Source organism: Fistularia commersonii, chromosome 6 (genome assembly GCF_037954325.1).
Source record: "Fistularia commersonii isolate RoL2024-O1a breed Wild chromosome 6, RoL_Fcom_v1.0, whole genome shotgun sequence".
Lineage (NCBI taxonomy): Eukaryota > Metazoa > Chordata > Actinopteri > Syngnathiformes > Fistulariidae > Fistularia > Fistularia commersonii.
In genome coordinates this window covers 17,379,880-17,392,620 of record NC_141289.1, presented here as the reverse complement: position 1 = coordinate 17,392,620, position 12,741 = coordinate 17,379,880, and the positions used below count along the sequence as shown (strand labels likewise).

General features: G+C 41.4%; 1 protein-coding gene across 2 annotated transcripts in view; it reads left to right on the top strand.

Annotated features, from left to right (window-relative positions):
- The window catches only part of LOC147233543 (inactive dipeptidyl peptidase 10-like), a 144,524-nt gene that overhangs the window by 91,315 nt on the left and 40,468 nt on the right, over positions 1–12,741 (top strand). For both annotated transcript variants that reach the window (XM_086148460.1, XM_086148461.1), the window contains exons 5-8: positions 2,384–2,458; positions 9,849–9,901; positions 10,021–10,102; positions 11,323–11,443. In XM_086148460.1, coding sequence (XP_086004586.1) covers positions 2,384–2,458; positions 9,849–9,901; positions 10,021–10,102; positions 11,323–11,443 — 331 coding nt within the window. The remainder of the gene's footprint in view (positions 1–2,383; positions 2,459–9,848; positions 9,902–10,020; positions 10,103–11,322; positions 11,444–12,741) is intronic.

Below are 12,741 nucleotides of genomic sequence, written 5' to 3'. Positions count from 1 at the left end.
GCTTGACAGTTACATGTTTTTTTTTTTTTTGTTTTGTTTATTTCCAGGGCAAGTATAAGATGCTTAAACACATTGCAGTCAAATGTTCAGTGGTCCTCAAGGGCAAAATATAAATATATCATTACTTCACCAAACATTTCACAAAAACATGACAAATGTGTCAGTGTTGTCTGAAATGTTACTGTTTTCCTAAAAACAATAATGCTGCTGTGAAAAATGTAATGTTCCCTTAAAAAAAAAAATTGTTATTTTCCATATAACCGGCCGTCCTTTTTAAATTTTAAATTAATCCGGGGAAGGAGCCTGAGGTTGAGCGGGAGGCTGAGAGGTCGGACTCGCCTCGACGCACGGCTGAACCAAGCCTTTCCAGAGGGGTTGAGCGCGCTCCGCTCTGGAGTTGCCCCCGGTGAAGGTGTGCAGTTGTGGGCGTATTTACTCCCCCCTAGCTCTTTGCCGGCATGTTGGGGTTCAACTCGGTGGACGAAAGGATAGCCTCCCTCCGCCTTCAGGTTGGGGTACGGGTTCTGACTGCAGCAGGTCAGACTACCTACCCATTTTAGGGTCCCCTCATGGGGCAACCAGAGAGCGATCCCTGTCGGCGATCCCCGTCGTCTTCCTGGGGGACTTCAATGTTCACGTGTTCCCGGCGAGACCTGGAAAGGCGCGATCCGGAGGAACAGAACCACAGCTGTGTTGTGTGACCGGACTTCTGTGTTCGTCACTGATTGTCCATAAAGGTGTGCACATGTGCATCTGGCACCAACACATCTTAGGACACGTCAGCGGTCGTGTCATCCGACTCGAGGCTGCATGTTCTGGAAGCCGGGGTGAAGAAGGGAAGGACACCGGTTAGACGTGGTCGAACGCATTGTTGGGGTCTGTTGGGAACGTCTGGCAGAGTCCCCTGTCAGGAAGAGTCCCACCTCCGGCAGAGATTCTACCACGTCGCGGGGGACATTGAGTCCGAGAAGGCTATCATCCGAGGCGGCGGCAGACCGTAGGGTCCGATGGGTCGTTAAACCTCGGATCCAGGAGGAGCGATGTGGTTTTTGTCTTGCTCATGGAACAGTGGACAACCTTGATACCCTGGCAGGGTCCCCGATGCTGCATGCGAGTTTGCCCAACCGGTCTACTTGTGTTTTGTGGACTCTTGTGAGGACTGTCCGGGAGTATGGGGTACAGAACCCGGTAATACGGGCTGTTAGGTCCTTGGCAGATCGTGCCGGCATGGTCCGCCGATTCTGTTCATAACTTTTATAGACAGAATTTCTAGGCGCAGCCAGGGTGTTGAGGGGATCTGGTTTGGTGACTTAATGATTGGGTGCTTTTTGCAGATGATGTGGTTCTATTGGCACTGGAAGGTGGAAGCCTGTCGCAGCAGCTCGACTGCTACCGTAACAAATTTCCCCTTGGGTATCAATGAAGTATTCATTCATTCATCGGACCGTGAGCTGTTCGCAGCCTGAGGATTAACACCTCCAAATCTGAGACCATGGTTCTCAGCCAGAAACTGGTGGAGTGCCCAGGAAGGAGGTCCTGCCTTGAGTGGAGAAGTTCAAGTATCTTGGGCTGTTGTTCACGAGTGAGGGAAGGATGGAACAGGAGATCGACAGGCGGATCGGTGCGCCGTCAGCAGTGATGCCGACTCTGCACTGGTCTATCCTGGTAAAGAAGGAGCCAAAAGACGAAGCTCTAGATTCATCGGTCAATCTACATTCCCACCCTCACCTATGGTCACGAGCTGTGGGTCACGGATCCAAGCGGCTGAAATGAGCTTTCTCCGCAGGGTGTCCGGGCTCTTAGAGCAGAGTGATCAGTCGACATGTTTATTTGTTTTCCTTTTCTTTCTTCTTCTTGTTACTGTAGTCGTTTGCTCCGTCCCATCATGCCCCGTAATTGTATGTCACATATTATTGGGATGCTATTCGAATAACCGCTTGCTATTTTTTCAACCACTGGAATCCATTTATCCGTTCAAAGCTACCCCAGACGATCGGCAGGAATATGGCACATTTCGCTCATACTTCAGCCAAATTTGGTCTAAATTTGTTTGGTTTCTAGTCATCCTGCATTAGATCCTAGTTTGTATTTCTTGAAGTGAAAGTAGCATCTTTATGAACACGTGTTTATCATACTCATACCATATTCATTGATTTGAATTGATTTTCTACACATGAGCCATTTTTTTCTGTTTCGAAAACATTCCTTCACTCCCTCTTGGCTGGATGTAGCGAGGAAGCGGTTGTTGTAATTCTTATTCCTAGTTGGAAGAAGAAGCCCTCTGTGTAAAGCAAAAAAAAAATCTTTTTTGATGTCTGAAATGTGCCATTTAATTCAAGTGTGACTGAAACTTTGATTATCATTTCCCTTTTTTTGTCTTCAGGTGGCTTTTAAGGTGGCAAAATACTCTCTATCCGCCGATCTGAAATACGCTCTCTTCGCTTACGATGTAAAGCAGGTAAGTTTCGTCTTAAAACGGACATTTATGCAGATTCCGCGTTGCGCCTGATTGTGGATCATCGTCAATGCTGTCAGACATTCTCTGTCTGTTTTGTTTATTTCTTGGCAAAGCTGTCATTTACATTGCTCTGCTGCAGAATGCCCAGAAGCACTGTCACTCAGCAGACTAACCCTTCTTCGCATAAAGAGTGAGAGAAAGAGTGAGAGTGAGAGAGAGAGCACTCACGGTGGTGCATCGTATCTGTTGATGATTTCTACTTCTGTTTCAGTAAAAGCCGCATTATCAGTGCTATGTAGATTCAAGATCTTGGCGTCGCAGTAGAAAGAGAGACACGTGATCCGACAGACTGCTGCCTTATTTAATTACTTTTTTTTTTGTTCGGAGAACCCCCCCCCCTTCACGGAGTCTACCGAATGCGTCGGAAACGTGCTCTATCAGGTTTGGTCGCCACCGTCTGTGCGAAAATCTTCAGAAGAGATGCTTCCTGGTTATTCAAAGCCTGGCAGTATTGCAAATAGCTCGCTAGTGATGTTGAAGGTGGATTAAATGGATTCTCTCTACATTTCCATCATAGCGGGAATGCCGAAAAGATACCACGCGCTGCGTTACAGTCCTTGGGCTAAAGCTACATTGAGTCTTAGCCGACAGTTTGTTTTGATTTGCTCTGTATGTCTGTTCAAATCCAGATATGAGCGATATGCTCCTATCGCAGGAGCCGCAGGCGCACTTTTCACCTGTTTTGTTTTTTACTGTTTCTTGCACCTTCATGCTCTGCGGCTCAAGAGTTGAGCAGCGATGCTAAATCGGCGCCTGGCAGGCCGGACCTCATTCCAGACATTTCATGCTGCCGCTTTTCAAATGTAGAACAGCGCTCTACGACGTGCGGGATTTCGAGTCCAGCTTTTTTCCGACCGATACCGGAGTCTCCTCTGAAGATTGTCATCATTCCTGATTTTTTTTTTTTTCCCGTCTTTTTTTGCAGCTAGAATCGAATGGTCGGTACAACAGTTATCAAGGCCAGATTTTGTGAGAGGGGGTTTCTTTCCATATTTTTTTTTTTTTTTCAGTCATACAAACGTCTGCTCATAGCAGCTTCCTTTAAAAATCCAGCTGCGAGCAACCATGACCGTAAAATACAGGTGTCTGGATCGAAGGACCAGGGAGGCGCCGACAATTGACTCGACGATACGAAAATGATTTATGGCGGCGATTCGATGAGCAGTTTCACTTCTGGAATTAAAGTTCCAATAGGAGGATGATCATCTAAAGATGAACCAACACAAAAGATGATCAAGATGAGCCTCAGTCTATCCATAAACCCCCCGAGAGTCGCAAAGACTGCTATTAGATCAGAATGGAGACAGACTCCATCGTGTTTCTTATTTCTTGCTTGAAAAAATAAAAAAAAATAAACTGCTCGTGAACGACCGTGGCTAACACTAGAGAGAGTTTACTCACATGGCAACACATAAAATTTGTATGAACTTCCGATAATCTAATGTGCCATGAGAAACCAGCTGAGGTACGATCAGTTTTCTGTTCAAACCCGGTTAAATCATCTGTGTTTTTCTTTGGAATTGAGAGCGATCAATCTGATAATTTGCTGTCTGTGGAATTTTGAATTCTTGTTCAAATCTTCTTGTCCAATCTGCAACTGGACTTGACGTGAAAATGTCTTCAAGTGAAGAAATTCAAGTCCATTTGCCAAGACAAGAAGATTTCGACAAGAATTCCCCTTTTTTTTTCTTCCTTCACATTTAAACGGATCCTGTTTCAGGGCTTGCTTTCCCCACGCTACACTTTATTGACAACTACACACACACACACAGACACGCAAACCAAACAGAAACTTTATTTCTTTATTTTATCGTTTTCTTTTTACCCATGCTGTTTCTATTCATATTCATGCGCTTTTGTTCTCTGTGGAGCATTTTCTTGTTTTCTTGTGTGTCACGAATGCATCAAAATTGGAGTTGGCTCGAATTGAAAAGATTAGCGTCGGATAATTCGTGTAATTCAGAGTGGGTGGCAGGTCTGACGTGCGCCTGTCAGAGCGTCCGTCAACTGTCTACGAAGTGCAGACGTACAAATATGGGCTTCTTCTCTGGAAATCAACTGCACCACCTGCGCTCAACAGACAGAGGTGGATGGATTTGCGTCTTCTTTCTATTCTTTTGTGGCGCTGTTTTAAGTACCTTGCGGTGTATCTTTGGATTTATACCTTCAGTAATCCACCATGGCGTTCTCACACTCAAGGTTTTTGCATTGATTTTAAGCTCTGTTTGCGAGCAGATACAGGTACAAACCGTCTTTCCACCCGAAGGCACCTCAAATCCACATTGTGACCAGGAGGAGGTTTATCCTTGCCTCAACAATCATTTATGAACACATTGATTTCCGACATTATTTTTCACACATCGTATCACTTCTTCTTTGCAAATGAATTGATTGCTTCGCTCTGTTTGTATTCGTTGCCACGGCGACGGGGGGTTGGTGGGGCGGCGGAGGCTCCCTCGAGGTGTGAGCAATCGTCACCGCAGTCAGAGACTTTTTAGTTGCTCTCGATTGAATTTTTTTTTTTTTTTTTTTTTTACTGCACCACCTTGCATGAAGGGAATCAGCTGTGCACATTTATACGCAGTTGTAGGTCTTGGTAAGGGGGGAAAAAAAGGGAGACTGAAAAATTCCAACTTTAGCAGAGGTAGGGAAGTTAAATATCGACAGATGACAGGATATAATTTTTCAACAAGTTTTAAAATCTACTGTAGATGGTTGTCATAGTGATGTAATAATAAACTCTAAGACGGATGTGAACACACAGACTTGGGAAAAATTAACGTCGTCTGAGCATGATGATTTGTCTTAATACAAATAATGATGACAAGCTAGGGTTTTAACATTCTAATCTGTACTATGTCAGGTGTTCGGTGTAAATATGCTCAGATTTACAAAATCTATATATACTGGACAAATCTTCTGGTTATAGACTCTACTTCCCTGTAGTATTTCATAACCCTCGGTCACTTTCAGGGAAAAAAAAAGATAAATAAAATTGAGACGGGTAAGCTGAAATCCTATAGAGTGCAAATTGTCTTGAAAAGCACATTTGAGTGACTGTTTGGACTAAAATTCTGAAATTTATGATTTAGCTCCGATCAGAGCAGTGAAGAGCAGTCAGTAGAGGCAGGGGAGGCCGAGCCTCACCTGTCATCATGGGAAGAAAAAAATAAATTAAATGGTAATATTTATTCAGTGTTTTGTATTATAAAGTTATTTTCCACTTAACTTCACCATTTTAAGTTTTGTTTTTCCAAAATCACTGAAAAAAAATCACATTTATTGTTCAAATATGAAGAAGAGACGTGTGATGACTATGGATTGCACAATGATTACGCTAACTTAGCTGCATGCTATGCACTGAGACCGTATTGCTGTCTCTGTGTATGTCACTATTGAAATTTTCAAACACTTTTAATACATGAACCTCATTCCCATAGTTTAGCTGATGTGTATAATATTTTTCATCAACAACTGTGACGTGTTTCTTGTGCTGAGCGATCATAAAATAACTGAAGAAATATCAAGTGAGGCACGCAGTAACGGTGCCTCATGGTAGGGGGCACTGTTGAACCCAGGGATCCTTTTTATTACAAGCTACAGTGAACATCAGTTCCTCACCAGCCGTGAACCTCACCGCACGTCACTGAGTCAGAGTCAGACCAGAAATTGATCTCAGCCGGATATTTCCACGGCCACTCGCCGATCATGGCAGTCTTTGGTCCTACACGCTCGCTCTTTGTGAGAAGCAAGTGGATTAAATAAAATGCAACAACCTTTTAATTGTACTTGGAGATTTTTCAGGTCAAACCTTTTCATGAAAGGTTACCATATGCTCAATTATCTCTCATATTTCAAGTATTTCATTTCCCAAGTTTCGCCCCCACTTACAGAGATGATCGTACATAATGGCAGTCATAAACCGCAATAAAAAAACAAATGAAAGATTAAACGCCATAAATGAAATAACAAAGCCGGCAATAACAGTCAGATTTGTAGTAAGAGACAAAGAGCGAACCGCTCTGCGAGGACCGATAAGATCCGGCAAATAAAAGAACAGAATGAAAACTAATCCCAAATGAAGTGCCAGCACAATAACACACACAGTATGTTAATGTGTATCAACACACAGTGCAAAGAATGGATGAATGTTGACACCCTCATCACATACAATGAGGCTTTGTGTCCAATGACCTCTGGGTTTCCTCTGGGCGCCGCAGCAGCTGTTTGTTTATTCATCCTTCATCTTTCGGCGTCCGACGGCGACATTTCAGGCTTTGGAAGGACATGTTTTGGGATTGTATTTCCCTTTCAGCAATAAATCATGTTTATATAGTGATCTGCTACCGAAGCCCCACTCCATCATCGGGACTCTCGGAAATCGGTCCGGCGTTAATGAGGAAACAGCTGCACGATGTCCGGCGAGGCTCCGCCGCCGCGTCACATCTGGTTTATCTTATCACCTCCCGGGATCGGAGATCAGGACTTCCGAAATCGGGGGCATTAGAAAGGCGCCGGAAGATTAACGTTTGCTGATGTTCGACTCATGCAAACTCCGACAAGTACCTCAAGGTCCACATGAGCAATAAACTGAACACTTACTGTTTTTTTTTTTTTTATCATCTCCATTATGTTGTCCATTCTTATCCTTGTTGTCGTGGTTGTTTGTGGATGTCTTTTGCTTTCATCTATTTATATTTACGTTCATGTTTATTGGTACAAAACGCTGCTGTGACGAAAGAATTTCTTCTATGGGGATCAATAAAGTTTATCTGATCTTATCTTAAAATGACAAAGGTTGGCTGGTTTTGTTTGCCGACTACAGATGCGAGAATAAATTGCAGGGGTTCCTTCGGCTTACAAAAATATCACGCGGTGTTTGTTGAGCGAGGACGCGTAAAGCCCATTCAAGCAAATCTAGTGGATTTATGTCATTTATGTCAGTTACATGTGACTGCCTGTCACCGACTAGTCTAGAATACTTGCTATTTTTCAAACAGTTACTTTACTTGGATAATGTCAATGCGAAGTAATTACTTAGATTCTGCTGAGACGCCTCCGATTTTTTCTGAAAGTCTCTTGACATTTGGAACGTGTCCAAAGTAGCAGAATCCCTTAAATTTAAAAAAGTAGGACAAACGCAAGATGTTTCTTTTATGTATTCTCATAAAGTGACAACAAACTGACAGCAAAGTTGGTGAGAAAGAGAGTGGAAAGAATGCTTTCAAGAAAAAGGAAAAAAAAAAAGGGAAAATAAAGCCCTACTTTGGAAACCAGATAGGTTGATGTCATGAACAAAAAAAAAAAAAAAAAAAGTAAATCTAAGGAACAGATTGCCTCGAAGAACAAAAGTAAATAGGCCAAAGAAGTCTAAAATTATGTTTTTATCTGTATAGGAAGTCTGTTATGGATCTGCTTGGGTTCTGGACAATCGCACACCAGACACAAACATCAAATACATTCACTGAAAGTCTCTCCAGCATGATGAGAAATCATTTTATCTTATTTCTCTCTCGCTTCTTTCACTTTTAGCTTTTCTTTTTTCACACTTTTAAAATATTTTCGGTTGAGGTAATTTTGTGTCGATTTTTTTGAAGCACTGTTTCGCCTAACTGTTTCTTTCACATCGTTGGAAACAAAATAAAGGAAGGTCCTCAACATATGACAGTGACCTGTTTCTGGATGGAGTAAAGTTGTGTGTCACGGCATTTAGATTAAAAAAAAAAATAATAAAAAAATCCCCATTAAAATATTTTATACTGTATCGAATAAATTAATACATTTTTTAAGTCTACTTGTTTCTTTCAGAATATACAGTAAAGATACATAAATATGTTAAGTTATTTTGATTAGTCGATTACAGAAAAAAATAACACATTAAGCAAATTAACGCATTTTAATCACACTTTAACTTGCACCACATAACATTTCTCATTAGCGTTTATTAGCATTGATTGTGGGACATTGCTGGTCGATATAGAAATTTTAAACATTGCAAACTTCAAGTAAATAATCCTGTAAATCCGTATGGGAAAGTTGGGTTTTGAATCAAGAATCAAGATTTTCTTTTTTCATTGTCATTGTGCAGACACAGTGAAATTTTGGGATGAGAGCTCCCGGCTCGGAACATGTACAGGCTTTTGTAAAAATAAAAATAAATAGACAAGTTATTTACACCGTGCACAGCTATATACATGATGCGGACGGAAGGGTGACATGCAGGAAGGAGCACCTCCTCTGTTACAACCTCGATGCAAAACGTGTGAGCTACCATGCGTGTTGATATTGAAAATTCTGTGCGAGCATGTAGGTCGGTAATGTTAGCTTTGCTGCAGGCGGATTTGACGGTCAGCTCTCGACCACGTAATTCAGAAACGCGATGACCAAAATGAACAATTCCCTGACGAGGTCGACCCCGGACCACCCTCCTCTCTGCGGAGGAAAGCAAAGGGGTCACAGGAGGCCCGGCAGATTGATTCGGACGATGTTAATTACGGACAATGTCAAAACAAATCCAAGGGAAGCACAACGGGTCCTGTTGAAGAGTTATACGAATATGTTTTCTGCACCCATTATTGGTCTGTGTCGTCGACTGAAAATAAAAAAAAAGAGTCTGAAGTTTATTCTGCAGCAATGCGCATCAATCGACTGATTCATCAAACAAACCAAAAATCAATTTTTTCAAGTGTCAAGTTTTGAAATGCAATGAAATATTATTATTTTTGATAATTCATCACAAAGCCGCCACCCGTCCCTTTCCTTATTTTTATTCCCTTATGCTTTATATGTATATATATATATATATATATATATATATATAATGTATGCATATATTTATGCATATAAGCTAAGCTAACATTTCAAGGCTCTACAGGGAGCTGCAGAGAGGGAGAAAAACACATTGGAAAAATGAAATGACAAAAATAATTGGAAAAAAAAAAAAAAGCAATCCAGTGTTCCGAGTTTTGATATGCAGTTCTTAGAAATAAAAATCAGTTTTTATCAAAAAAAAATTAAAAAAAAAAAATCCTTATTTCAGTGAAAAAAGGCAACTTTTGGGGGAGAAACTCTGAAAAGAAAAGTGGAGAAGAAACATTTTGTTTGATAAATAATTCCAAGCTGACTGAAGGTGCCAGAATTTTTTTTTACATCTAGTGTTGCTTCTGGCTTTGCATGTTTAAATGAAGCCGCTTTCTAGTCTGGATTATCTTCCCGTGTTGTTTTCCTGACCGTCGCGTGTAAATGTTAAGCATCACTTTGCTTCCCGGACAAAGGCTGGCGTTTCCATCAGGTCGATCACCGTTAGTGATTAACTCCGCTCTCTTTGCAGATGTACAGGCACTCCTACACCGCATCCTACATTGTTTACAACATATACACACGGTAAGTGATGTGTTTTAACACTTTTTGCATCCTGGCTGGATTATTTCAGCACCTGATGCACGTACGTGGTGGCTTTCGACAGCAGATGGTGGTGGTTAATATTTATGTGTGTGCATCAGGGAAGTTTGGGAACTAAACCCTCCGGAGGTGCAGAATGCGGTGCTCCAGCACGCAGCCTGGGGAAAACAAGGACAACAGCTGGTGAGGCTGAAATCTGTGTGTGTGTGTGTGTGTGTGTGTGTGTGTGTGCGTGTATTTAATCTATTCTCTCTATCGCCTCCCCATCTTCTACTCTCTTGGCTTTCTTTTTATGAATTCATGCAGCATTGTATTTGCCAGTGGGATTTGATCCAACAACAATCTGCTGCGGTGTGGGTTTTTTTAAATTTTACTCTGGAGTTTCTCCCTCCGTTCATTGGTCGGGTCTGACTTTGCACCTGCCGTCACCTTTAATTTCACTCTGCCTATTTTCATAAGGCAGAAATTCTGCACCCCCCCCCCTCCGAATGGAACAAGACAGTTTTTCATGAATTGGCGGCATAAAATTTCCATTACTGAAGTAATTTCAGGCAGAGAGCAGTAGACCCTGCAGGGTAAGTAAGGATATAACAGAAAAATGTTCTGTTACCATTAGCAAGACCATAATACAGCAATTCAGTGAACGGCGGTTAAACTAAATAAAATTGAAATCTTACTTTACATGTATAATATTTTGCGAAGACCAATTCCGTTTGAGCGAGAACCCGAGCGGCAGGAAAATCTCCCTTTTTAAAACAGAACTTTAGAAAAAAAAAAGCTCAATCTCAGACGGACATCCGCCTCGACCAAGGGACTAGAAATCGATAAAGCATCGGCATCGACTCATCCTCAGCTTTCATCGAGCGCTCACAGACTTTTCACACGCCGGGTCCGGCGTCTGAGTGCAATTCAATTTTGAAAAGTCAAGTTTGACAGAATTTGACAATTTAAATGCAGTTTATTAATACTTCCCCGTCTGCAGCCTGGGAGGCTGAGCTGCATTTACTTCCAGAATCGCTGCCTGATTTGCAAAGAAATGGCGACGGAAAAGTTTCCTAATAAATAGATTAACAGTTCAGTGGGTGGAAAATTCATTTGAAATGACTACCGGTGAATACAAAAAGATGCATTTTTCCGTCTGTTGATCATTTTAAATAGCAAATATCGAAAAACTAACTGGTGACTAATGAAATGAATGAATTTGCAACTTTGAAGCATGGGTAGATGAAACAGTAGCTTCTAAGTACAAAAAAAAAATCATCAGAGGGGAATCAGAAGAAATTTAATGGATGAATAAAAGCAGCGGCAAGAATAAATTAGATGAATTAAGTCTAAATGAAGAGTGTTTTTTTTTTTTTTAAATCTCTTCTTTCTGCCCTTCTCCTCCTCCTCCTCCTCCTCAGATCTACATCTTTGAAAATAACATTTACTACCAGTCAGATGTGAGGAGTAACTCCCTGAGGATCACCTCTTCTGGGATGGAGGGCGTCGTCTTCAACGGCCTCGCAGACTGGCTGTACGAAGGTGTGTGTGTGTGTGTGTGTGCGTGTGTGTGCGTGTGTGACCGAGTCGCTATCATTTCTGAGCGAAGCCGCCCGATGGCTTATTGAGGCAAATCACTAATGAGCCATTCATGTGTCAGGAAGTTGTAATGAGTTTTATTTGTCAGTCTAGGAAACAGCATCTGAGAATATGATGAATAAATAACAACGACATTCAAACAAAAATGATTATTGCATTTATGGCTTGTCAAATCCTTATTGGATCCCCAATTTGCTCCTCAATTACAACTTTGTTCTTGTGATTATTCGACTTAATACCCATCACAGTGCCAGTTTTAAGCCAGGGACAGAAGTATTGTGTGCAGACTGTGTGTCACATCTTTGAGACGCTTTATACTAACACGCATTTCAAACACAGGAGGGTTTTTTGTATTTTCATTTTGCTTATTGCAGTTCTACGCTGCCATTACCGGTTTTTGGATGAGAACACCGAGCATCCCAAAGTCACCGGTTTAAAATGTAGCATAGCTTTATTTCGGCATTATAAGTACCGCAGAGCCATTCCAAACGGGGGAAAAGTCAACAATAAGCCTTGGTCCGTGAAATAGCCGTGTAAACACAGGCTGTGGCTTTAGTTCGTCGGGTGACGTTGGGACGGGATCTGCGTTTCGTGCGTCATCCGATTGAAACGGACGGTCGGTGCTTTGAATGAAATGACCGTTTGACTTCCTGTTTCAGCCGACGGCGGCGGAGAGTCCAAACACACACATTAAAATGCACAACAAAATCCAAAACTAGTATCCAAGTGTATTTATGAATATTCCGGTTTTGTTCCTCAAATAATGTTCAATCCTTTTATTCTTTTTATTCTTTTCCCCATATGTCTATATCTGTACGTATGTAAAAATGTTAAAAAGCCTCGGGTCGGTTCTTGAAAAGTAGTGAAGATAATGTTATAATGTTAAAATGTAATATACATCATATATCCAACAAGAGGCGCCAAAAAAAACAACAAAAAAAAAAAAAACATGATCATTTGCTTCTCTTTTAAAAATGGCGCCACAATAATATATTGTTAAACCCATATTTACAGTGAGCATCTGAGGAAGAGCTTATTTTTGGCTTGAAACGTCATGCGATCGAGATAAAATGTTTTGCTTTGTATGTCAGATAAATCGTCTCTTCTTTTTGGAGCATTTTTAGGTGTTTTTTAGGTGTATTTTCGAAGTCTAACTTTTTTTTTTGATCCGGCACCCATCCCTAACTGCACACAAAAAACAATTCTTATACTTATATATACGAATATCGTACTACAGAGTT